The 26,439-nt window shown below is 41.8% G+C and overlaps 1 protein-coding gene across 14 annotated transcripts in view; it reads right to left on the bottom strand.

The window, feature by feature from the left end:
- The window catches only part of BRSK2 (BR serine/threonine kinase 2), a 324,688-nt gene that overhangs the window by 151,462 nt on the left and 146,787 nt on the right, over positions 1 to 26,439 (bottom strand). For all 14 annotated transcript variants that reach the window (XM_052811057.1, XM_052811058.1, XM_052811061.1 and 11 more), the window contains exon 2: positions 9,892 to 9,986. In XM_052811057.1, coding sequence (XP_052667017.1) covers positions 9,892 to 9,986 — 95 coding nt within the window. The remainder of the gene's footprint in view (positions 1 to 9,891; positions 9,987 to 26,439) is intronic.

The following is a 26,439-nucleotide window of genomic DNA, read 5'->3' as shown; positions in this document are numbered from 1 at the left end:
TCTTGACACTTTCAAAAGTCCCTACTTCCACCACGGGCAATGTGTGATAACATAACAGAGATGTTGCTGAGCAATTGTTACACGCTGAGAGACTGCAACAGATGCATAAGTCCAAGATTAAACTCAACCTCTCCTTCCCTATGTTTGTAGAGAATTAAGGTAACATCTCCATTATCCCTCACAGCACAAAGCCATTGTTGCTGCCTCCCCATACAGCTGCAGAGCATACCATATTATATTACACCACAAGGTTCAAGAATACCAGGTGTTCTGACAAAGAAGTGATTGCTTCTCCCACACAAGAGTAAAATCAACCATGCCATGACTGCAATTTTTTCACTGCTTGGTAGCTGGACCACTACAGCATGGGCTTGAGCTCTCTTAGTATTAGCGCGCCTGGAAGATTCTCTTGGGGTTGGACAAGAAACACCATTTTGAACTAAAACTCTGGAGTCTCCTCTATGTGTGGTGTGTGCATCCATGGGAGGACAGCACGGGAATGCAAACAACGGTTTACTGCTATGGGAGTGCTCTTCATGAACAGACCAGCATATTAAATACATGCTAACCGTGGATTCGGCACCTCAGGATGCCAGGAGGCAAGGGAGCAAGTTCACAGATAGTACCTGCTAAAAGAGAAAATGCCCAAATACCTAAAAAGTTACCTCTAGAGCTAACAACAAGCTCTAACAGCAGCAAAGCAAACCCATGGCATATTGTATCCAGCTCCATCTGATAGCTCTGGAACTAACAGTTAATTGCACTGGGATTGAGCCTTCCCAGATTTTTCCTAAATTTGTGCCAACTATTTAATAGCGCAAACTGCAGGGATAGACTGACTGAGGCCTAGTTTACACTTAACAAACCATCAGCAAAATGTTCATGTTGGATAGAAGAATGCAAAACAAACAAAAAGAGCCTGCATCTCCTAACTGACAACGCAATGCCAGTCCTTGGCTCTCAGTTGTACTAGTTAAATATCTATTAGGTGACACATTTTGTCTGAGCTGGGAAATTCATAAGCTATACAGGGCTAAGAAATTCTTCTTAACAGAAAGGTACTACTGGTATACAAGGCACCACCCAGTTGTTTAAGCAAAAATTTAAGATAATCTTCGAACAAAGTCTTTGCTCAAATGGCTTGCCTGCTATATACAGGGATGGACTACATCCCTTAATTGGGATGGATCAGTATATTGATGTTTACGGTGCTTATTCTACATGATAGATGCAAGGTCAAATACCCGAGACAATTCTGGTCTCAGTCAATCTACTTAAGGATTGATGTCCCGTTACTGCTAGAGCTCTTCTGATGTAATGCTGGTTCTCTTTCCAGGAGCAAAGGAAAAAGAATTAAAAGGTTTCCAGACAAGATTCTGCAATGTGAAATACAAACTAATGTAAAATGAAGTCAGAAGTCTTTTCATCTGCAATCCAGAAAAAAAGGGTTTAAGATAGAAAAGAAAATATACAACAACCGAAAGACACTTGCCAAGTCACCCTTGGTCCTTAATGAAATCACCCTGCAAAGCACATGCTGCTGTGTTGCAGCGCTGAGATCCCAGCATCTTTCTCCTCCTAAACTGTTTACAAGCTTTTGCAATGACACTGAGCAAACACTGGCATGGCAGAATCATGAAAGCATGATATAATAGTCTCTAAAAAAAACAGAATACATCCTGGCACAATGCACACTCATTCAATTCCAGCACGCGCGGTGGGGTGAGGACCGATTTAAAAAATCCTATACTGTTGCGCTGGTGCTTATAGATACAGGTTTCAAATGGTTTGGTCAATATTGCATTCACACTGCTGACTGCATCTGAGTTTCACTCTGCGTTCTGCTCTCAGTCCAGGAAGAAATTGTGTGAGCAAAGAAAATTATTTTTTATAAAGGAGCTGTATAACTTAAAAATCTCTTTGCAGTTCAGGTCAGAAAACATGTCCCCCCAACTCCTTTTTTGTTTAGAAGATTTGGGAAGTGATTTTATCCATAATCTAAAATGCATTTCCTATCTGTAAATGTGGCCAATTCTACCTATAGTTTAACCAGAACCCACTCTCCTGTGGCATCCTCTACTCTCTGCAGACTGGGATAGGTTTCATTTTATACATATTCCCAGCTGTATATTCCCATATGCACCTCTTTGGACTGATTAATTAACCACAGAACAGAGCTGGTTTAAGTGCTGGTAGAAAAAGTCAATTAAAAGAGGTTTTAGCTTAAGTCAGATCAAAATCCAATGCTTTTTAGCATTTTTCATCAACCTTCAGTGAGTCAGGAAAAAAAAAGTAAAGTTCTGAATGCACCAAAGAGCCTGTAGCTCCAGATTGAAAAAAACAATCTCACCAGACCCATGGTTCACATCTGGAGTTAACAGAAACTACAGCTCCAGGTGGTTCTGCTACAGAGACCACCCACGCTGGGGGAGTCCAAAGCTTCAGGTTCCCAGACCAGTTGCGTGTCCAGCCAGCCGGAAATTCTGGAAATACTATGGGATCTGACCAGGGGTTACAAGCTCTGGATTGGCACTCTCAAGATTTTCACACTCCATACCCCAACTCTACAAGACTTAGCCTGGAAGTTAACCTTCACCTGGGGTTCCCCTTGCCTTTCAGGGTAACTGCTACTGGTTCTTCTTCCCAGGAAACTGAGCATCAAGCCTGACAACAGCTGAGGATCCAGGTGCTTTCTGCCACTCCCCCATGTAGGAATGCTTTGTAGGGTCACATCTTTCTAGCTGGGGATGCTGTGCCTGCCCCCCAGCTGTGGACTCTTGGAGCCTGTCTCAAGACTTCCTACATCTTGGCTTGATAACCCAGGGCTCAGAGGTGGTGGGAGTCCCTGCAGAGGCAAGGCTTTCAGAGCCTCTGCTTTGGAGATGGTAAGCAGGACTCCCTAACAGCCTGCCACAAATCCAGAGAGAGTTCAAAAGAAACCTAGTCTTTGATATATTGGGAGTTCACTGAGCCAAAGTTATTTCAGAGAAAACATTTTAGTGAATCAGCATCTTTTGATAAAACAGCTTTGGCAAAGGAAGAGAATTCCCAGAAGCTTTGGTGGAGAAAGCAATGTGAAGTCAAACTATGGTCTGCCTCACCCCAAGTGCAAGCATGGTGCAACTACAGTGGAAACAGTTAAAGAGAAAGCTGAACAGAAAGGGTTTTTACAGGCTAATTATTGACAGCAGCTTCACAGGTGGATGAGGACTGGATTGCAGAGCACATTTAGACATTTCATCTCTGGGAGCAGTTATTTCCCTGTCCAGGCATTATGGTTCTGATCAAGCGAAATGAATGGAAAAAGCATTCCTTGACTTCAACTAGCTCCAGCCAGGGCTCATGAGGGACATTTATTGCTGTATGACCAAGGCAGCGCACAAGGATGGTAGACTGTGTCTATGTGTTTGCACACACAGGGCTGTGGGTAGAACATGTTTGGTACAACAGAGGTTTGAGCCAGACTGCTGTAGTACAAGTCTGCAGAATTAAAAGTAGGGTGGAAAAAATAGGGCCAATTATTTTTATAGCTTGCCCAAATGCCTCAATTGATCATACTAACTTTAGAAAGCAAAAGGCACTGTGCATGCTTGACAAGTTTGTTCCTCTGACAAGTACATCAAGTGCTCGTGATTCCTGTTTAATTTCCTTCTTTAAGTATACCTCAAACTGTGTTCCTTGTGGGTGTGGTGGAAAGTGGAGGTGGAGAGTGATTCTTCTCTGAAGGAAAACACAATTACCCAACTTCTTTAACTGCTCAAACAGATGACAAGTGAACAGGCTTTCAATGCTCCCCACCAGCTCCAGTTTAAAACAAAACACTCTGCATTATACATTCAGTAACAGATCCCTACTCCCAAACTCCCTATAGCAGAAGGGAGCCAGGGGAAAAAAAAAGTCCCTTTTATTTTCCCTGTGTTTTTCATATTGCAAGGTTACTTTTTTTTCTCTGAACTCAGAAGAGAGACTCGCACACATGAAACTGTGCTGTGCTAACTGGGTTGCTACTGGAATACGAACTAGGGTCACAGAGGCGGGGGGTGAGTGTGTGTTTGTGCACTCATGTTCTTTGATGAGTGCGTATCATTCCTGCAGTTTGTTCACCACCTATGCACTGTCAAACAATAGCACAGACACGCGCACACTTCTAATCTGCTCTCTTCCAGCGCTAAAAGCAGACAAGGATGTGGTAATTCTCCAGGTTAAAGATTAACCACAAAGAGGGTGAGAGTGTGTGCTTTTAAGAAGCACGTGCAGCGAATGTGCAAGGGACAATCCATTTAAGTGTGAACATACTCATTTGTACATTGCAACATCCGTGTTCAACAGCAAGGAAAAATACGAGTATCAGAGAGTACATACATGTTTTGGGGAGATTTAATTTCCTTTACCCTTTCATCTTTTTTTGCCATGAATGCAAGGTCCTCCGAGTTATTCTCCTCTTGCAGCAATATGCCAATCAATCAGAAGAATAATAGATGAATACCAACAAGTTAGCACAGTGTTTCTTAATCAGGGAGTCCTGTAAAGTTTGAAGAATGCTTTAAAACCTTTTCTTTGGGACTTCTGTTTAATATATGGAAATACTTTCCCTCTATTTGCTATTTTTAATATGACCACCTCCAAAATCTTGTGTGCCAGTATCCTAGATTAATCTGAGCACATTTCACTGGTGAAATAATATGGTCTCGTTTCTTTGTTCATTTGTACCCAATGGTAGGGGTATTCAGTGGGATTCAACAGCAACTTAACACGATTTCCACTACAATCAACAGTAAAACTCCTAAATATTGCAGCTGGAAAACAATTAGGCTACTACTGAATACGTTAAGAAAAAATTCTGATTTGGTGAAATTCAGGTTTGGTGTTGGTGAGTTTGGCTTCGCTAATGTCAGGGAAGCTGGCCTTGTTATGATCAAAGCTGAATGTGAACCAAGTTATACTAGTCAGTCTGTTTCTGTCTCTGTCTCAGATTTAGCTTCTCCCTGACACTGTTCTGATATTCTTGTAATGATTTCTGTAGACCAGGCCTCCAGTCAACAGCTGAGGACAGCTAGGTCAGCCAGTATCACAGTCTTTTGTTTGAAAAGTCTGAAAATGAGGTATTCCAAAGCAAAGATGCTGCTCTCAAGTATTCCCTTTAACTTTGCTTGGGGGAGCCTGTATTTCTGCTTCTGCAGATACCTTGCACAAGCACCTCTCTTTATGCTCCAGACAGAGATAAGTGACTTTTTACAGATTTCAAGGGTGTGATTAGAAATTCACAGCTCCCTGGATTTTAAAGCCAGAGAGGCTGTTGCATTAATCTAGTCAGAGCTAATGCATAGCACGGATCAGGAAACCATCTTCTACTACTTCCTGCTGCAAGTCCAGCAGCTGAAGCTGAACTAGGATCTAGGTTTTAGAAAAACACACAGCAGCTTAAGATGAAGTTCAATAGTCTTTCAGGGGAAAAACTCACCAGAGCTTCTGGTGGTTTGTTCCAATTAGTAACTTCATCCAGTGGTCAAATAAGCCTAGTATTTCTACATTTAATCTGTCAACCTTCAGCTTACAACTATTAGTTTCCAATAAGCTTTTTGCCCCCAAGTCTGTAGCATTCTCTATTATCAAATGCCTATCCTCCTTATCAGTATTTGCAGACGATGATTAAGTTATGTCTTAACATGCTCTTTAATTAACTAGGTAGATTGAGTCCCTTGAGTCCCTCATAAAACACGAGCTCAGATTGTTTACTTGCTCTCTCAGATACTTTCTGAATTGTGCCCAATTTTCTAAACTTTTTCCTTGAAGAACGGGAACCTCAACCAGACATGCTGCATTTCAGAAGTTTTTGCAACAAAACAATGACAATTATTACATGACTTTCAGTGGCAAAAGGGGAAAAGACAGACAAAAAAGGAAGAAATCACAGAATGGGGCAGAAAAGAAGAATGAAAGAAGTTAAAAAGAGGCAAAGTAACAACTGAAAGAAAATGGAGAAGGAAGGAATGACTCGAAGTAGGACAACGTAGTAAAGAAATAAGTAGCTATTGAAATAGAAGCTCAGGAAGAAGCAAGCTATGATGAAAAGACCATGCAAAGCAGTGTCTATTTACAAGTATGCTTTCAGAAGTTATCTTGGCAGTTCCAAGAGGCTGATGCTCGATCCTGCTACCTATCCCTCCACTCAATTATTTCAGGCAATCAGTGATCTCCGACAGTGATCATTGCATGATCCTCCGTGCTTAAGAACACATACTACGCCTTTGCAGAATTTTCAGAAGCAGAGCTCATTAGCACCACAAGGCACCAAACCAACCAACCTCCCCGAAACCCACCACTCATGTTTCAATCGAGCTCCACAAGAGAAATGTGGAACGGACTGTGTCTCTTCCTGTCCCCCACCCTGAAAATACCTGCCTCGCTTCAAGACCAGCACTGGAGGACTCAGTCAGAAGAAACAAAAGGCGCACACACACAAAGCACACATATGGAGCTCTGGGCTCCAGTCATTGAACCTGGGACATCTGTGGCTTTCTCAGGATGCCCGAGTATTCAAGTAATTAGTCCAAGGCCAGCTGTGCCCCTCTCGCTCTTCACCCTTTATGCTCCCATTGCTTCTACTAGGACTGTCTGTCCAAAGAGTATTTTGTCTGATGGATCACCAAAAGAGTAGGGTTTTTGTTGTTTATTCTTTGGAAGGAGGGAGTGGAAGAGAACTAACTGGTCAGGCAGTAAAGAGGAAAGGACTCTTCTGAGTATATCTCATGAGACACCTCAACGTTTCCAAACAAGCTTTTGCCACATCCGAGGAAAGATTTGCTTTAAGCTTTATATTCTGAAGTTATAAACTCCAAACGCTTGTGCTGGTATTGAAAATGCAACCATCAATAGTGAACCTGCCTGTTCAGAAAAGCTTACTGCTTTACAGACACATTCAGCTCTTGTATTCTGGGCCTAATTTCCCTCTCAGCGATCCAGAAATAATTCAGAGAAATTAATGAACCCTATTTCAATCTCAAGATGCTCCCTATAACACACTCGTTTCTGAAATCTTTCTGCCGATTTGTGCTAGAGCAAACTAGAGGTACCGTGGGAGGCAGGTCTCCACATCAGTGGGGGTTACCACAGTGCAGCTGAAGAAACCCAGCTGAGGCTTTTACCAGTTGTGTGAAAGCAGGAGCGAAAACAGAACCAACCCTTCTGTTCTCATCTGTGAAATTACATTTGTAGCTTTGCCCCCAAACCAGGCTCCCAAACAGGCCCAAGCCGGAGCTGGGAAAGGAACACTGCTCCCCAGCCTGCGTTTAGTAAGGGCATGACAAAGCAAAAGGCTCGCGCGCGCATTGAGCAGCCCTGTCCTCTGACAGGGCAGCAAGCGCTTGGATGATACATTTACTGCAGCTTGCGCTGCATCGTGCCTGGCAGTGTATCATCTCCATAGCAGCAGTTCTGCTAATTGAGACCAGCTGCTTCAATTCCAAATTCTTCTCTCCAGAAATACCGATACTACGATGTTATGATTAGAAAGCACTTTACCAAATGCCTCTGAATTCTGCACAGCTCAGATGAAGAGCAGCTGCAGAAGGAAGGGACAGTTCCCTGAACATACAGAATAAAACACTGCAAAAACACCGGAGAAATGAAGGCTATAAGAAGCAAGTCAATATAGAATAATGATGGCAGAGAAAGCAGCCTGCTGTATATGCTTGTGCCTGTCATTTTAGATGTTGAAAAGACTGCGAGCAGACTTCTTCCTTATGCTCTAAGATAAATGGCCACAGCACTGCAGTGTTACAGCTTCATGCGGCAGGTGTGCATATTTGTCAGATCCAGTTTTTCTGTCCAAGGATGGATTAAAGCAAAATCCATCAATCTGGGCCTGGCTTGGGAGAGTAGCTGCGGTCTTGAATCATTTGGCTCCAGGGACTGTTCTGCACGGCCCACTGGCAAAGAGAGTCACTGGGATTGATAAGCTAGTAGGAAGATTTGCAAAGTAGGAATGCCACAATGCCACCACGACTTGGCTTCACTGTTGGCTACTTCCCTGTGGCTGTTGACTCCACGCAGCAAGCTGTCAGCTGGATGCTTTGCAATGGTCACACTGGGATTGCCAAAAGCTGCAAACATTTTTCCCCTTCGGCCAGGCTGGATAAAGCTGGCTAACAGTACAGTCAATTCCAAATTCACTTAGAAGTCTCAGGCCTTGTCTGTGACCATCAGACACAGGGCACTCCTGAAAAGACATCTGGTTACTGAGTTTATGCAAGAACTGGGCAAACCACTTCAATCCCATCTGTTGTTCCAACCTCCTGAGCACAGAGAACAGAATCCTTGAAAGGGAAAATGTCACAAAGAATGGTCTGAAAATGAGAATCATGACACAGCACGTGGTTTCCTCCTGAGAAGGATGCTGTACAATCTTACAGAAAACATGGCACACTTCAGCATGTGGCTGTGTAAACAAGGGCCTAACACACCGTTTCACTACTCAGATTTCACACTACAACTGAGGTAATGCAGCATAACTAAAGCAGAGAGATCACTTTGCTATGCTAAGTGATTTTCCTCCTACTCTGAAAATCAATGAAGTAAATAAAATGCTTTATACAGATACCAGACAGTGTCTCTCAATAAACAAAATGCTCGTGTTTTTAAAAAATACTCCTCCTATGTTACTCTGGAAAATATTCAAAATGTTTAGAGTCTCATTCAGATTTCACCATTTACACACTTTGTTTGCTTTCATTGCGTTCCATTCATCTGCTGAATCTCCCTTTAAAATTGCAGTTTTCTTACCTATTTTGGTTTCTAACTTTTGGTCTGTATTAGAAGACTGTTTGAATCCACAGCACTGCAGGAGAGGGAATACTTCAATGAAATTCCAGTAAGTCTGAACACATTACAATTGAATATAAACTTTAAGAATCCTTCTCTGACAAAAATAAACTCACTGTATGCATAACATTCACTGACTACATATTCCTTTAGCCTCCATTTTCTTTCTGCTCCTAGTAAGGTTGCTATACTTACTTGTGCTGGAAAAGAGCTGACATAGAAGTACATATAAGAAATAGCAGTGTAAAGATATATGCTCCATGTGCTTATAGGGAAGTTACGTCAATAAAGTGCTCTATGCTGCATGCAGACCTGTTAGCGTCATCTGCAGGTGACAGCTTGATGGAATTCTGTTATTGCAGTGCAGTTGTGTTCCCTCCCATCAAGCTGAATTTAGCCTTTCCAGTAACCAAATTACATGAATAAACTTCTATGCATATATTTATTTTATTTTTAGTTTTCCAAGATCAGTCAATGACACTCATGTAAGGAGACTGATATCATAAGACTAGGTAAAAAATGAATTAAGCTCTTCTGAACACTACAGTCATTGGGACCATCAGGACAGACGCTTTGATGGTTTCCAATGGCACAGCTCTGTGGATTGTTAACAGAACTACAACAGCTTTAAACAGTCACAGACCTTGGCACATCAGATCATAATGAACCCATGCAGCAGAGCAAGCAGTAGGAGTATTCAAACAACAGATTTGCCAGCCTCTCTTAAATCTCTTCCTACTGACATTTGTACACCTCAGTCTGCAATGTATTGCAACTATTATGTGCTGCTGCAGTGGTGGAAGTCAGATGCCCAACACACATCAGTCCCACCAGAGAAGCAACAACTCTGCAGCTGACCGTTTATTTTGTTCACAAAGCACGGGCATACTCCCATTTAATTTCAGCTGCCCTAGCCTCCCCCACAACTAAATTATTGTTATTATGCTCCACATAATCCTAGTACTGACAAGGATGTTTGTTATACATAATTAAAGATATTAATTTTGCATGGAACAGAAGACACAGAGCCAAGAACTTAATGTTTTTTTAAATCTCCCATTAGAAAATTACCTTCATTAGCACCGACTCGCTGAGCTTCTCTCTGTTGACAATTTTTATCGCGACCTTCTGACATGTGACACAGTGAACCCCCAACTTCACAAGCCCTGCAGGAGAAACAGAGCAAAATAGAAAGGAAGGATTGGTTAGAAAGAGTCGCTGTTGAGATTTTTGCGATTAGTACACCACCCAGCAGTTGGCAACTTATATGCAAACAAATTTCCACTAGTCTCTCCTCCGGCCAGATAAGGTCTTGTGAGTAATGAAGACCCTGCAGCCCACATTGTGACCATTTGGCAGGGAAGCCACCAACATCCTTAACACTGCTGCAGTTTCTGCCATTAAAGCTGTATTTTTGTTGAAGCACTGTATTCCAGCTCTCACCACTCAAAGTGTATTCTAGCAGTAAGAAGTAAACTTCTGCCAATTTAACCGCACTAGGCTAAGGGCTTTTGCCAACGCCTGATATCAGCGAAAGCTCCGAAGTCAACAAAACTAGATGGTCAAAGGTCTGCAGTGTAGACATGGCCTCTACGTTTTTCTAGCTCCTTCCAAAGCTTTCATGATCATAATAAAAAGGTACTTAATTATGCTTTCCCTTACTGTTTTAATTTACCCTGCTGTATAAAGTTAACACTGTGATGAATGCTGTTGTGGCATGGAGGAACATCAACATATGCTGATGCAATTCTAAGTTCTTCTTATTTGTTATTATTTACTATAGCCTTGTCCTCCAACGACTTAGAGTGCTGTTAAATGATTATATTGGCAAAAGGATATGGATGTCCGATACAGAATCAGGATGCCTGAGCTATCACCAAAATATGGAACAAAACCCCAAGAATTAAAAGAAAGAGGTAAGTAACACACATGAAGCATTATCTTCTGCAAAATTTTGATCTAAATTTGCTGACTTGCCTGAAAGTACATAGAGATATCTCCCACAAGTGAGTTTAAGATGGTCCCTAAGCTCTCAACTCTATTGCCGTTATTAAGAAAACTTGTACCTGGAAAAATTGTACTTTGTAGGTCTATTCAAGTGAGATCTTGTTTGATTCAGCTTTTACTCTTGTCAAACGTGCTTGTGCAGCACAACACCCAATAGTCTGGATCCCATCCCACTCCACACACAGTATGCCAAATTGCCATTTAGTTTGATTCAGTTATAACTGAAGTATAATGGCACTTCCCCGGTGTCACTGAGACCTGCTGGGCTTCGCAGAGCATTTACGAGCAATGACGTACATAACAAGAAAAAGCGTAGCTCTGCTTGCAGCTCCCAGGCTGGGTTGCAGTTAAGATCCTCACCCCATCGCGTGATGCAAACCACAAAGCCAAAGACATTGCTTTATCTGCAAATTGAGCACAACAGATGTGCAGTCCAGTGAAACAATGAATACAGGACTTCACACTTCCTATCAAGGGATGAATATATAGACTATTGCCTTACAAACTGTCCCCAGTGAAGTGAACTGGAGTTTCATCAGAGGCTCCAGCAGTCTCCTGCAGATACTTGTCCACCTTTTTGTTACACAGTTAATCATAAATTTGGAACCATTAGTCACTGGTTATTATGCTGAGAAATAAACTCCCGACTTGCTTCCAGTCACATCTCTTTTATGGCGTGCTCAAGTGTTCTGGATATTTCTAGTCACATAATTTCTCAGTCTCATCTGGTTAAATGCTGACATCCTTACTTTCAGCCATGACATAAACAAGTCACAAAAATTAAGAATGCAGCACACTGACAAATCCATTTGAAACTGTGTATAGCAATAGACTGTCCTCTGCCTGAAGTGGCTGAGAAGCACATCTGGGGGAAGATGCTGTGATGCCCAGCCAATCCTCACTCTTATATCTGAATTTTGTCTATTCAACAAATTTATAATATTACCCATAGCACTACTGGCTCTATGTTCACCGTTCATAGCAGCTGCAGCCTTACTTATGCTTCTTCTCTTTGGCTTTGTTCTGTGTTTGGATAGTGGTTACTTGGCACCACCTTGTTGAAAGTGTGCACAGTTTCAATCTGTGCTGATTGCTTCCTTCCTGCTTCCAGCACAAATCACAGCTCTACAGCACAACCACATCGCTCTTTACATTGCTCTTAGTTACTTTCAAATCTTGGCAGAACTTCTAGCTCAGTCCTTTCTATCTAGACTCCCAGGATCTGTGGCACAGTGCTGTACTGTAACATGCTGCAGACCAATTATTTTCAGAGGTCAATAAAGGTGACAAACAACTGCTCTCTGTAACTGGGTCCTTCACCCAAAAGAAAATATAAAGGCTTCTGGTATCTCACACTTCAGGGTTTGATTTCAGATGTTGTTGCTCCCAGATCAAGACGTCTGTCCCACTGAACCTGGCTGATCTGTAAACTATTTTTCCTTTGTCCTCCCTGAAGCACCCTGTCATTGAGTCATAGAAGGGTTTTAACCATGAACTTCTGGGACACCACCACGCTGTACACGCAGTCTTCACAGTGTCCTCTGTCATTCTGGCTACTAACCTATCAGAGAAACTCCAAAATTAAGATTAAACCATTCTGTTTACTCCAATAAAAAAGTTAACCAACTGTTAGAGGACACTTCACATTCTGCAAAAATCATGCTGATACTGAATCACACCAATTTTATATTGAATTAATTTCATCGACCTCAATAAGTCATTCTTGATTTATACCACAGTACCAGAGGACAGAATGAGAAAACACATGTGAGATTTAATGCATTTTTCCTCTTCTCCTGATTTGCATTATAAAAATCAAGAAAAAAAATGCACTGTCACCACTGTCTGTTTTGTGGAGATAGAACCTTAAGACAACCCTCTGAACAGTCCAAGATAGCACTTTTCACTGTACTAAATTCACTGAATATAATTTTAGGATAAAAATAAAACATGTCGCTCTGCCTTGCCTCCTCCCCCCTCCCATAGCCACTTCCTTTTGACATTTACATGCTAGCCTAACCAAAAAAAAATCCCTCTTATTAAGTCCATCTATAGGATAAGGCCTTCCTGCTACTACGAGGAAATCCCAATTGAGCTTGGGCAGGAAGGGCTTGTACTTAGGACTTCTGTTGGTGTCCTGTAGTTCCAGTCCAGTGTATAACTACTCGGAGATGATGTAATGGGGATTTGAACTCCTGTGGGCTTCTGATGCTTAGGAATTCCTTTTACTGACACAGAGAACATAAACCATTCAAGATGTATTATATACCTGCACAATGACAGACCTTTAGAGACAATAAGAAGCAACTATGTGACTAAACTGCTGAGCTATTATTGAAATGGAAGTGGCAGAAATGCCCACTGAGAAACAACTGTCCAAGGTGCGTTTACAGGGTTGTGAAAGTGGCTGTGGATCTTCTAGTTTTTCCTCTCCTGTATATGCAGCTGTTAATGAGCACCTCGAATCTACAGCAAACCTCCAATACAAACATGTCAGTAAGTTAGGTATGTACTTGTAAAGCTTATCTATACGTTCAGGACAGCACAGGTACCTGTGTGGTCCCCAAAGGAATACATATAGGGCTGCCGCTAGGAGGATGTTTTGCACTGGCTTGACTTAAAGCAAGTCTGCCAGGCAACAAATAGAGTTTGAACTTGTCAGCTTCATGAGTAATTAACCCCTCAAATGCAGGCAAGTAACCATCATGATTGTTAAAGTTAACTCTGGTCTGTCCTGGCAGAAAATCTAAGATGCTGTGGGAATCAAGCACTTCAAGTTTCCCCCAACCACCCACATAGCTGTCACAAACACTCACTCCTTCAGGCACACTTCAGATTTCCATCCATAGGTGGTTCCTGGGGGCTTGTGGGCAGTGACATGCTGGGCTTTCAAATAGGCCGTTACATCCTCTGAGCTGCAAACATTGGGCTGCTTTTGTTCTTGGCCACTGAACTGCACCAGAACTAGCCTTATAATTTCAGGTTGGGTAGTAAAGAAGAAAACATGAAAACGCTGAAAAGCAAGGGGATGTGTAAGCTAACATTGTCTTTTCATTTATAATTAAAAGTCATGATTTGAAAACCAATGAGCATGAGGAACCCCAGATGACACAAGGGAAAGATGCCATTCAAGGAAGAAGAGCAAAGGGAAGTGTACAGGCCTGACACAGCCTAATGCTGCACTGACCTGCTAACAACCATGCCTGCTCATTCTGCTGCTGGTAAACTCCCATTCTGCAGACACTTAAAGATACACAGATCTTTTCGGAAAAGGACAGGAGCTTATGTGATGAGCAAGGGACAGATTTAGATCAGCTGGACAGACAGGCAGCCCATCGTGAAGCAGTACAGAAAGGTATCCTTTATTTTACCCAAGAAGAATGTACTGTGGGGATGGAGAAAAAAAAGCTTCCCTCCAGCTGAAACAATATATTCACTGTGAACCCACGATCACAGCAAGTCATCTCCGTGGCTCATCTTGTAACTGGCAATCACCTCCCTGACTTTTCAGCCAACGACGGGATTTCCGAAAAGGCTGATTTACTTTTGCCTTCAATTCTGTGTAGCAATTTTCTCTACCACAGACTGAATAAAACACTAAGAGTTCAGAGTTGGTGCTATTTCATATCCATTTTACAGTTGTGTAAATAGCAGCATGTGGGAACACAACTATGGGTAGTAACACCTTACTAATGATCCTGTTATTACAACTCTTCATGAGAGAAAGAAACGTTCTGGGAACAAGAGAGAACTGTTTTTCAATCCTATCCAAACTTGGAGTCTGCCAAAGACACCAATCTGAAAAAAATTATCATTTTGAGAGAGAGAGACTAATAAATAAGGAAACAACATTGTTGTTTAAATACAGCACTTATGGTACACTCATTGTTAATGAATAACGTTCCCACAGTCTTTCAGAAATGTTAAACACAAGTAACCCATTATCCTGATTTTTAACCATAAGGCCCATAACTACTTCAAGAAGTGGAATGAAAAATTAGGTATATTTGCTACATTTAATACATATGATTTTTCCAATGATAGATGGAGGTCTTTCATTTTCTTTTAAAATAAAACCAACCCAATGCCCTATTTTTAAGTATTGATGAACTTCTGTAGTAGGCAAACTAGCCACTGATTTCAAAAGATCATCTGCATGTTGCTTGCTCTTCATTTCACTTCAGAGCGCATTGTCAAAAAACTTCTTAAAAAATCTGAGCAGAAAGGCCTGGTCTGGCCCATAGTATCTATTTTGGCTGGATGAGCAATAAAAGGAATGTCTAGAGAGAAATATCACTCCTCTGTTAACTTGAGTTAGCTAATTGCCAATTAATTCAAGTCAATGAATACTCTGCAAATGTTAATCTAGGCACTACAGGACACAAACATTTGTGGTTTACTTCAGGGCTCAGGCTAGTACTGGTAACAAACCACCTGGATTAAAGGAGGAACAAAAATCTTAGGCTGAACAAACTCAAGTACACTGTTTTTTAAAAAGCTTAGTGTGTGTACACCACTGCTGCATATAAGCTTTGTACATATGATCTTTATATACAAGTAATGTAATTTATCCCCACAAATTGGAGGCTGCTGTTATAAGTCTTTAAAGTATGGATGCTCATTCCTGAAAACTACATGCACTAGCATTTTCAAGATCTGCAAACCTTCAAGGATGCCCGTTCAGAAAATCAACCCTTAAAGCAAACAAAAGCATTAACACAACTCAAGTGGAACATAGGACAATACTTAAAATGTAATATTCTTGCTCTTTATTCTCAACAGTTATCTTCACAAACACTGTAGCTTCAATTAGGGTTAAATCAGTTCAGTTACAGTGTCTAACTCTGCTGACTGCAGTGAGGTTGCTTTAGATCTACAACAGTGGAAAATGGATTAAAATTTGGCCCACAGCAACACGATTTCCATAGCCGTAAAATAAGGATAATAACACTTACTTACTTACCTTGCAAGGGCAGTAGAAGGATTAACTGATTAATCCTTACAAAGAATGTTGGAAAGGGATCTAAACCCTATGCAAGTTTTACTTATTACAACCAGGAAAACTGCATCTTAAATACAACCTGGAAAGAAAGCTCTAGATAATTTCTTATTAATAGCTTCCATTTCATTTCCCAATTCTTTTAGTGCATAGATTTCTGGTCTCCAACAATATGCATCTTATGCTCTTCTTAGTTGCACTGGAAAGAACTTTGTTACTGAGCATCCTACTTATGGAAACTAATAATTGCCCTTAATTACTCAGTCTTCTCATTGAACAGATGTTTATTTTTCTATAGCAATTGTTATCTCTAATTATTGCGTTTAAAATAAACAGAGCCTTCTGTCAAGTGACAGGCAAATTATATGGTTTCAATTTATAATTGCATATGGGGAAAGGAGGTATAGGGTTGTCTAGAAATCTAAAAGGATGAAGATGGAGCTACCCATGTTGGTAATGAAATAATTTGACCATGGGCTCTACAGAGAGATTCTAGTGCTACAAGCTGTTCTGAGGGCTCGTGCAATAACTGTTTCTAAATTGAATAAACTGTAATTACAGTACGACTAAAGCCAGAGTTCAAATGCTTAGCAGAAGCATGGAAGGAGATGTTCATCAGTGCCGGGATTCATGTGCCTTAGCTCAGAGCACAGGGAAGCTGCGCACTAAATTGCTATAGCCTACATTTATCGTCCTGAGCTAAGAGCACTGTCAAACGTACACTGGCTCGGCCAGCCGAAGGGACACACTCTTCAGCTCAGAGATTGGTGAGAACAATGCATCAGCTCAGATGTGACTGGATCCACATGCCTGACATTAGAGAACAAGAGACACAGACACATATATATATATACACATCAGCTCACCAGGAGCAGGTTTTACACTGTATGCCTCAGAGATTATGGTAGGATCATCCTCCAAGCTCAGCAGGATCAAAACACACAGAACCAACATCACGTCTATTGATTTTTATCTTGGTCTCTTTCTTACAATATTTCATAAATCAATACTTCTCAGAAACCCTTTGTGCCCCCTGAATATAGCAAAGAACGTGCCTGTTGAGTCCTTTTGACATGCTCTCTTTCCCATCTTACCATACACACGTCATGTGCCTAAAGAGGCCCCCTCAGGGAACCAGGATGCAAACCTTGATGGGCATACTGGATGCTGCTTTTGTAAAATGCCATTATTTCATCAGCCAAACTCTAACAAACTCTTGAAGTCCTCTGGGATGTATCAGCAGCTTGTGATGTCCAGTGCACTGAGCTCCTATTTCAGATCAAGTCTTTGTTCCCATATAAAAACACTTGGCAGACTAGGCTTTGCTGCCACAGGAGAAGTGCAGACTCTAGCTTCCAAAGTGTACATCTGAAAGCATTTGGGCAGCACCACCACCCCCTGCAGACAGGGAAAGAGAAGAGTGGTTTCATTGTTTTCAAATGAAAAAGATAAATTAAAATATAACAGATCTTTCCATTGATGCACCAGAAAAAAATTCTCTTTTTTACATCTCTGGATTAGTATTGGGAAAACTCTGCTTTTGCCCACAACTCTCCTAGTCAAAAGCTTTTCTTTCCACTTTCTAAGAGCTGTATATCTCCTTGAAAAACTCTTCTTGAGGAATGACGAGATCCATGTCCCCCTTCAGACTTCATTAATCCTTTGTCAGGAGATGACCAAAGATGCCATTCTCAGGTATAGCAGGAAGCCACTACAGCTCAGTCTATCCTGCCTAAGACATCTTTCAGAAAACATGTTGCTATAATTAGGTAACATCTGGGTAATGAGCCACAACATCCCAGCTTGGTCCAGTGATCTACTGAGAAGGGCTGATGCACTAAAAAGGAGGGAACACAGTGCCGCAGAGAAAGAGGAGGTGAGGAAGGAGGAGGGGAAACAGCAGATAAACTGCTCTTCACATGTGCTTTTAGTGGATGTTAATCCCATTTTCTATACTCATTTCTTACATGTCCCCTTCTTCACCACACCTTTCCACCCTCCCTCCATCACGAAGTCCTCACATCCTTTTGACCCTCCCGTCAGCCAGGATTGTTTCAGCTAGATTATATGTGTATTAAGAACTTCATTAAAAAGAGGGGTTATCATGGAAAACCTTTATACAGAAGACAGAGGTCATGCTCTTCACAAGATTAGGGTCACCACAGAACACTTCATCTAGCCAGCTCAGTGCTGATACAGCTTACTCTGCCCTCTGACATCTCTTAATCACCCACTGACAGATTCCTAACAGGATTTTCACTGACTGCCGACATGCTGCACTTCAGTAACGGCTCAAGAAGTGATTTGGATTAACTATACGTGCACCCATGCTATGAACAAGGTGCGAAACAGCAAGTCACAAGCACATGCAGCACATCCCAATTCCCATGAATTCCAGAAGGGCTTGCTGATGGCAGTGGGGTATGGCCATACACAGCCAGAGGAGAAATGCGTTGGATAGCCACTACATACATTGTTCTACAGCTACAGATTCTTTTTCCAAGGACAAATTGTTCTATACCCAGTAGAACTAATAGGGGCTGATCTCTTGCAGATCCACACCCTAAATTTCATTTCATTATCCACCACAAAACCCTGGATCCTCCTCATGTTCCCTAATGAGATCTCCAAGTCCCATCCCAACAGGTCCTCACCACAATCTACAGACATCCTACTTCCCTCCACCATGTCATAATGCCTACGATTTCCTCCCACACCTCTACCCCCACTGTCTCTAGCTTCTTATGTCTCCTGCACAGTATCCTGCAGTAACACTCTCCACAGTTTTACCCGTTTGTCCTGCGGTTGACTTATCACTTGCATAGTTTCCTTCCATATAGCTTACTCTCTCCTTTCTCCTATGTAGAAGACAACAGATGCTGTGGCTAGTCCAGACCTGTGAGCACATCATCTTGTTGGTTAACCAGCATCTACCAAACAGAATATCTAACACCTGAGTTTCCTTATATTTCCCTCTCAGATTTGGTTCTTTCACCAGTACTCAGTCAACAGCATCCAACAAAGCCTGAAAGGACCACCTCTGAAAGATTTTTGAGACTTTGAGACCTTTATGTTAATGTCATTCCATTTATTTACATGGAGGTACTCCCACCATACACTATCATGTTATCACATACAAGAGGAGAATCAGGCCGGGGTTCAGGTAAGAGCACAGTAGGGATACCTCATCTTCCCTGTTCTACATTTGGCTCCCATGGTATGGCCCTAGCCCTTTTCCAGGTGATACTGAGACCTCCCAAGAGGGTATTGGGCTGTGGAATTTAAGTCCTGTTGAGTTAATGCTTAAGTTCAAACCTCTCTGAATTGCTAATGCAGTTCCTCTTACTGTAGTTTCAGACTTCTTGAGTTCCTGTTTGGAAGCATGGTATCTGGATTATTTATTAAAAAAAAAAAAAGAAATTAATGTGGCTTGCTAGTGAAACAAGGTTAATACGGACACCCTGCATGTCTAGCTGTCCACATATCCTCCATCTCCAGCAACTTTGGATCCCACTGGCCAACACCAACTAAATTCAACAATGAGCCTTCAGTAGCAGGTTCGACAAAATTCAGCAGCTGGCCACAGAGAGACCTTGTTAAGTCGCCCCAGTATGGGAAAGGTAAGGACACAGATTAGCCTTCAGTCATTCAGTCTGGCTAAGAGAAAATGCCTTGCTGGTCACTCAGCATACGAATACACTTCTGAGCAGAGCCCAATTGTACTGCCTTGGCTGCAGGTTAGACAAGGGGACAGGGGAGGGGGATGGAGAAGGGGCAGCCCTGAGGATATTGGAGGGGCAAGAGGTCAGGGGGAAGGCCTGGGGACTTGTAACAGCAGACTTAGGGGCCTACAGAACTCAGCTCCATAGAATGAAATGGAAAGAAATGGAAAGAAGTAATTTTAATAAGATTCTGGTATTTTCACATGACTCCTACAGCCCTACACGTGGGCCTACGTAGTCTCGGTTTGAGCAAATGTTTTAAGCGCTTTCTGTCCTCCATAGTGGGTTGTGTGCATTATAAAACGATGAGGGCAGAGATCTCATGATACAATTGTAACAGACTGCTTTTCCCCTTTTGCAATATGTCCCTCTGTAAAAAGTGTAGGAAATACCATGTTTTCTTAATTATACTGAACATGAGAAACCCCAAGCCTCTAGCTTAGAACAATGGGAAGAAAGACCATCTGAAAACTCATTTCTGGCTTAAAAAAAAGGGAAGTCACAGCAAAAGAATTAAAGGTCAGAAAAATTAGACTATTATCATTTTAATGAACAGAAACAGGCATATAAAAAAAAACAATTTTCAAAAGTATCTCCTTTAATGTGAGAATAACGGCTCCGGTCACAGCATGGAGCTGAAAGCATTTATCGACTTCTACACCAAGAAGAACAGGAGCTGCCTGCTCACGTAGTACAAACTTCACTACAGCTGGTTCACTGTGTTCCTTACAGAGAGAGGAAAGCAGGGGGTCACATTCAATACATGGTTATAAAAAAGGCCCAAGCACCTCATTAATTTAAGGTAAGGTTTATGAGAAACAATGTAACACCTAGAGAGCACAGTCAGCTGTGCCTCCACAAAAAAGAAAGAAAATAAAGTGAATTTAATTTCCTTTCAAAAGAAAGGTGGTTGGATAAATACAAACACACACATTGCAACCCACATTCTGATACCCAGCTTCATCACTTGTGGGTGATGAAATTCATACCACAGTGGCTGAGGCTAAGTATGTCCTGAAATAGAGTTCAATTTCAAACTCAAGCAGGAGTGGACAGTGGCATGAGAACTGTGCTATCAAAACACATCTTTGTGTCAGGTTTCTGTTCCAGGATTTCTATGCAACAACCCCTGCCTGGGTTGCTGCAAGATCCCCCAGTGAATTTTTCTCTTCTGGAAGAATCACTGGAGAGGATGATGAACAACCCCATGGGTCTGATCTAAAGCCCACTGAAGTCAACGCCAAGGCTCATCTGTTTCAGGAATTTGCAGACCAGTTTCTTCATCTGCAGCTTACAGCTATCCAAACCTTCCTTCCTCTAATGGGTGTTGCTGTAGAGAATGAGATGGAAGTGATGAAAGATCTGGCTGTAGAAGACCTTACACCTATGCCAGAACCAGCTGTTCTTAACAGTTACAAAGTATACAACTCCCTGTATGTGTTAACTATCACTAAGGCAAAACAAATCTGCAGGCATTGTTATTTTTGAATCTACAGCACCTTTTATTGCACCGCTCCCCCACACAGGAAGGGGTTCTGCCTTTACTCAGACTGGTAATTTCTTAGTATCGGCATAAAAGCCTTAAATTAGGCTCCCCACAAACACTAGCTCAAGGCCAGAGCCACAATAAAGAAAGGTAAAGAGTGGATGAGTTTTCTAGATGCCAAAAGAGAATCTCATCCCCAGGGTTTTTTCTCTGATTGCTTTCTATTCTATTAATATTTGCATTTCTTGGCCCCACACAGTTAGCATGAGGTGCCAGAAGACTCAGGAAGGTTCAGTCAAAAAAAACTCTTTAAGAAGAAGGACAAGTTTTAAGCCTGGACAAGTACATAGAAATAAGCAAAAGACCAATAAGCATCTTCGCCCTATAAGCTACCAAGTTTGGGCAAAAGTTAAAAATACCATCCCTCAAGAATCAACACTCCCACAGGTGGACCCAGTTTTCCCCACATGTACACTAGTGTGATCCCATTGGCTTCCTTGGAATTATTCCCAATACTTACCGACTGAGAAGAGCCACAGCCCTCCCAGCCTCTCCAAGGAGGTGACACAACACAGTGCAGGCTGCAAACAACAGCCACAGAGGAGCTCAGCATTGACTCAGAGTCGCTCACGCTCAGAAGAGGAGGCAGCTCAGAAATAATTGAGATTGCTGTGCCCATTCAGTGTCCCGACATACACAGGAGATAAACGTGCTAAGATAATACAGTACTACCCCACAATAATGGCATTAGACAAATCACATATCGCTTTCTGCAAAGCCACTGGCCTTAAGGGATACTGCCTGTAAAGAGCATAGAAAATACTGTCTTGTCTTTATGAACATTACACACACTTAAGTTCTTTGGCTTTGTATTATGAGCTCCTAAGTGACTAGAAACTGCTGATATTCTTTACTCGTACTGCGGGGTCAGGCCACTCGCACGTTAAGGCTATAGCCAAGTCGCACAGGGTGAGGTACGTAAGAGTCTTTCCCTGAACATAAGAATCATCAGCAGCTGAATAGCATTTATCTGGCAGGACAGGTATCCCACAGAAACATTTTTTGTCTGTGACCCTCTATGCTTAAGACACTAAAGATTAGAGGTTGCAGTCTAAATCTTATTAGGGAATAATTTAAAAAACTCTCAGCAAGGATGGAAAAAGACTTTTAAAAGAGAATCAGGAACTCTATCAAAGGTCAAATACAGGAAAGCCTTAGTCTTCAGAGATGCCAAGTCCAATTCTGGTAACTCAATCTGCAGACCAATGAGCATGGTTTGGTCAGTTGGACAAACAAAACCAGTATGGCTAACACCGTGAGCTAGAGCAACCTGTGTAATGTCACAAAATGGTGCAACGGCACTGCCATATGCACAGGATCTGCTTCCTGAGATCCAGATCAGGTGCATGAGGCCTCCTGCACAAGGAGACTGGCTACACACATTAGAAACCGGAGTGCCTGAAAGCATGTGTGTACTGTGAGCCTTACCAACAGTAGTGTGTAGCAGATTCAGCCCCACAGATTTCAGCTGCAGAAGGACCTGCCCTAAGTTTCCCAAGTGACCATTTTTACTTGCAGATACAAGACTTTAAATGTCTTTAACATTAGATCTCTTCCCTTCCCTTTCATGGTGATAGAAGACACAGCAAGCTCCAGGAGATAAGACAGAGAAACACAGAAAGAGAAGCTTACTTCTCAGATAAGGTTTCTCTAAACAGAGGCTTATATTCTAGTTGCAGTTGAGAAAACCAGAACTGAGAAAGAGCAAAGGTGCTCCCCTCCGGTCAGATTAAAGGGAATTAAGGCAAATCTGTGGCGTTGTGTGATTACAAGTTGTCAAATATGATGGAGAATCCCTCTGCTCACAGCATCAACCGTAAATCCCACTAATAACTACATGAAGAAGCCTAAAATAAAGGTTCTTTTGAAAAACTTTGTCTCTCTTCTCTGCAGTATACTCTACTCAAAATCTACCTCTGCAGCAGTATGTGAATGTTGCTGTGTACTTTAGTTAATGCTGTACTGGGAAGAGAAGGTGCCTTCTGAAAGCAGAGGCACAACCAGGTGAGTGAATACTAGAGCAGGAACTTCCAGACTGCACTTGGTGGCAGTGCACTGGAAACAGCATAAAGAAAATCAGAGCAACAGATGGCCAGTTATTTAGCAACAGGGTTAAAGAAACAAATCAGGTCTTCTCTAAACTTGCTGCCTGATTTGTGCTAGTGGTCCAGAATCCACCGCTGAGGAGAAAAAAAAAAAAAAAAAATCTAGAATCTGCTGTTGGTTACAGAGTCACAGAATCACACAAGCTGGGAGGGACCTCTTGAGATCATCTAGTCCAAGCCCCTGCTCAAGCAGGGGCAGCTAGAGCAGGCTGTCAAAGACCATGTCCAGCTGGGTTTTGAATACCTTCACAGATGGAGACTCCAGAACCTCTCTGGCCACCTGTTCCATTGTTTGACCACCCCCACAGTAAAAAAATGGTTTCTTGTGTTCAGACTGAATTGTGTTTCTATTGCCTCTTGTCCTGTCAGTGGGCACTACTAAGAAGATTCAGGTCCCTCTTCATTCCCTCCCATCAGGTATTTATACACATTGATGAGATCCCCTCGAGCTTTTTCACCAGGCTGAATAGTCCCAGCTCTCATCTTACAAGAGATGCTTCATTCCCTTAATCTTTGTGGCTCTATCCTGGATTCGCTCTAGTAAGTCCATATGTTTCTTGTACTAGGGGAAGCCCAGACTAGATGCAGTTCTCCAGTTATAGCTTCATCAGTGCTGAGCAGAGGGGAAGGATCATTTCCCTTGATCTGGTCGATCTTGCAGCCCAGGATACTGCTGGCCGCCTTCGCTGCAAGGGTGCATGGCTGTCTTATGGTTAGTTTGTTGTCCACCAGGACCCCAAGGTCTTTCTCTGCAGATCTGCCTTCCAGCTGGCTGGTGCTCTGCATGTACTGGTGCCTGGTACTCCTCCCCAAGTGCGGGACTTTGCATTTCCCCTTGCTGAACTCTGTGATGTTCCTGCCTGCCCAGTTCTCCAGCCTGTCCAAGTACCTCTGGATGGCAGCACAATCGTCTGGTGTACCAGTCATTCCTCCCGGTTTTGGTCTTAAAAATACTATGTATTCAATTTGGTTCATTCAGTGGTTTCCTTCCACTCAGTCTCTTTAGATATTAATGAGCAAAGAACACTTTCAGAGTGTTTTAACGATGTTTAATGGAACAACAATGCTTCTTTGCAGCAGTTTTAAAGAATGTTATCTGAATTACTTTAAGTAATTCTTCATATTTTCTACATGTTTTATCCTAAAAGAAAAGCATTCCCCTAAAGTATTCTAGCTAGTACAAGGCAACCCAAAGAAAACTAAACCAGAAGCTGTACAGCAAAAAGGAAGTGAGAAAGAAAGAAAGAAGGAAGGAAGGAAGGAAGGAAGGAAGGAAGGAAGGAAGGAAGGAAGGAAGGAAGGAAGGAAGGAAAGATGTGAATGAGCTGTTTGTTTCTCTTCAGCCATGCCACAGTCCATTCATAGGAGTCCTCCTATAAACAGAGACTTTACCAGCTTAAGGATAACCTCACATGCTTCTGCTCTGACTACAGGCAATGCCGTGAATGGGCCACTGCTGTGGTGAATTCATGCTTTTATTAGCTGGATGTGTGAAACAAGACTTCTCCTTCCTCACCCCAAACTTCCTCCTGATTCTTTCAGCTTACATGCCCTCACAAGACACCCAGCCATACAAATTGCTCTCTAATTCTTCCCATGCAGCAGGAAAGAGCCATTGCTGGACTGAGTATTAATTTGCTGACCTAATGATAGCTTACCCTTTCCCCACCCCAGTGAAGTTTATCTGCCAGCCTTACCCCTACCTCAAACACTCCCAATCTATCCATGTTTTTGGAATTGCTAAAAGGAAGAAGAGTAACAATACACAAAATTGAAGCTGAGACTTCCTCCTTCAGAGACCTGGCATTAAGGTCTGGTTGGTATCATTCTAATTCCAAGTGGGGATCCCCACTTCCTGCGGATCCCAGCGCAACACAGTCTGTTTTCCAGAGCCCAGAAATGTCAGGTGAGCAGTGAGGTGCACTGGGAAGTAAGCAGAGAGAGTACTGTATAGTGTCTGCTTAGAGTTACCTCACATGCTGTTGTAACTGTTCAAAACAAACTGTTTTAAAATCAAAATCTTTTTTCCTTAATGTTTATTTTTAAATGGAACCAGCACACCTGGATAATAAATAATGATTTTAAAATTTTTTTTAGCAATTTAAATTCACTTCAATTTCCAAACCAAACAGAAGTTGATGCAAATTACCTATAAAGAATATATGTCCATCTACAGTGAGTAGAAAATGTCAGTCATCAATCTATAACGTAGCAAAAACTTTTAAAGAAAGAATGCAAGTAAATGCACATTAACTACATTATGACTTCAGTGAATGGGCAGTGGTAAAGAATGTCTTCCTAACCACAGAAAAGAAATACTAAATTTTGTGTAAAGAGAATTTTTTTGCAATGGCCACCAACTTGAAAATCAACCTTTATTTTGGAAAATAGCTAAAATGTACAAATGACAAATAAGTATGGAATCAATAAATGAAATCAAGGTTTTGTCCTTGCTGATTTAAACTATAATAAAAAGCGATGATTTAAATTGCCTTGATTTAAATATAAATGATATAAATTCATCAACCCTGCTTTTCAGATAATAATTCTCTTCACAGCTAGGAGATTAGCCCCACGTCAGAACCTAACAAAAGTGCACACACGAACGCATTGCTGCAGCCAAACCCTACCTCCTCGGCAGCACCCTTGCCACTCCTGCACTTAACTTACTGGCATCTAGAGCCTTGCTCTGTGGTTTGAGGTTCGCATTTCCTAATCTGCTGTCGAATATGGGAACTCAGCTGTTCAAGATGGGGAAATGGGGGTGCTACAGGAAGTATGTCAGTACTTGAGATAGGTTCCAGCTTTAAACAGAGCTTAATCTTTTAGACAGAGAACTGTCTACAAAGTGATGGAGCTACTGAGGTGAACCACGTAGAATCAATGCTAACCAAGAAGCAAAGAGATATTCATATTTACATATATCTAGGAATTTGCACTCTCTCTCCTGCCCACATATGAGCAAAGCATGAGGTAATACCCAGGCTGGTATTAGGAATGCTCAACTTTATGACACATTTAACACAGTAAGAATAGGATGCTGCAGAAAATAATTGTTTTCTCCAGTCATTTTCAAGCCTCATGAACATTTTTCAGGACTACAGAGAAAACTATTTTTAAAGAGAAAACACATAACAGAACATAGAATTAATTATGTGAACAACAGCCCTATGGAATTACTATTGCTGTTTATATTGGAAGACTCAACCCAAGACTAGGACTCTCCCGTGATAAACATCA

The sequence above is a fragment of the Harpia harpyja genome, chromosome 16, assembly GCF_026419915.1.
Source record: "Harpia harpyja isolate bHarHar1 chromosome 16, bHarHar1 primary haplotype, whole genome shotgun sequence".
Lineage (NCBI taxonomy): Eukaryota > Metazoa > Chordata > Aves > Accipitriformes > Accipitridae > Harpia > Harpia harpyja.
Note: the sequence above shows the minus strand (reverse complement) of the source record. Positions and strands in the feature narration are given on the sequence as shown.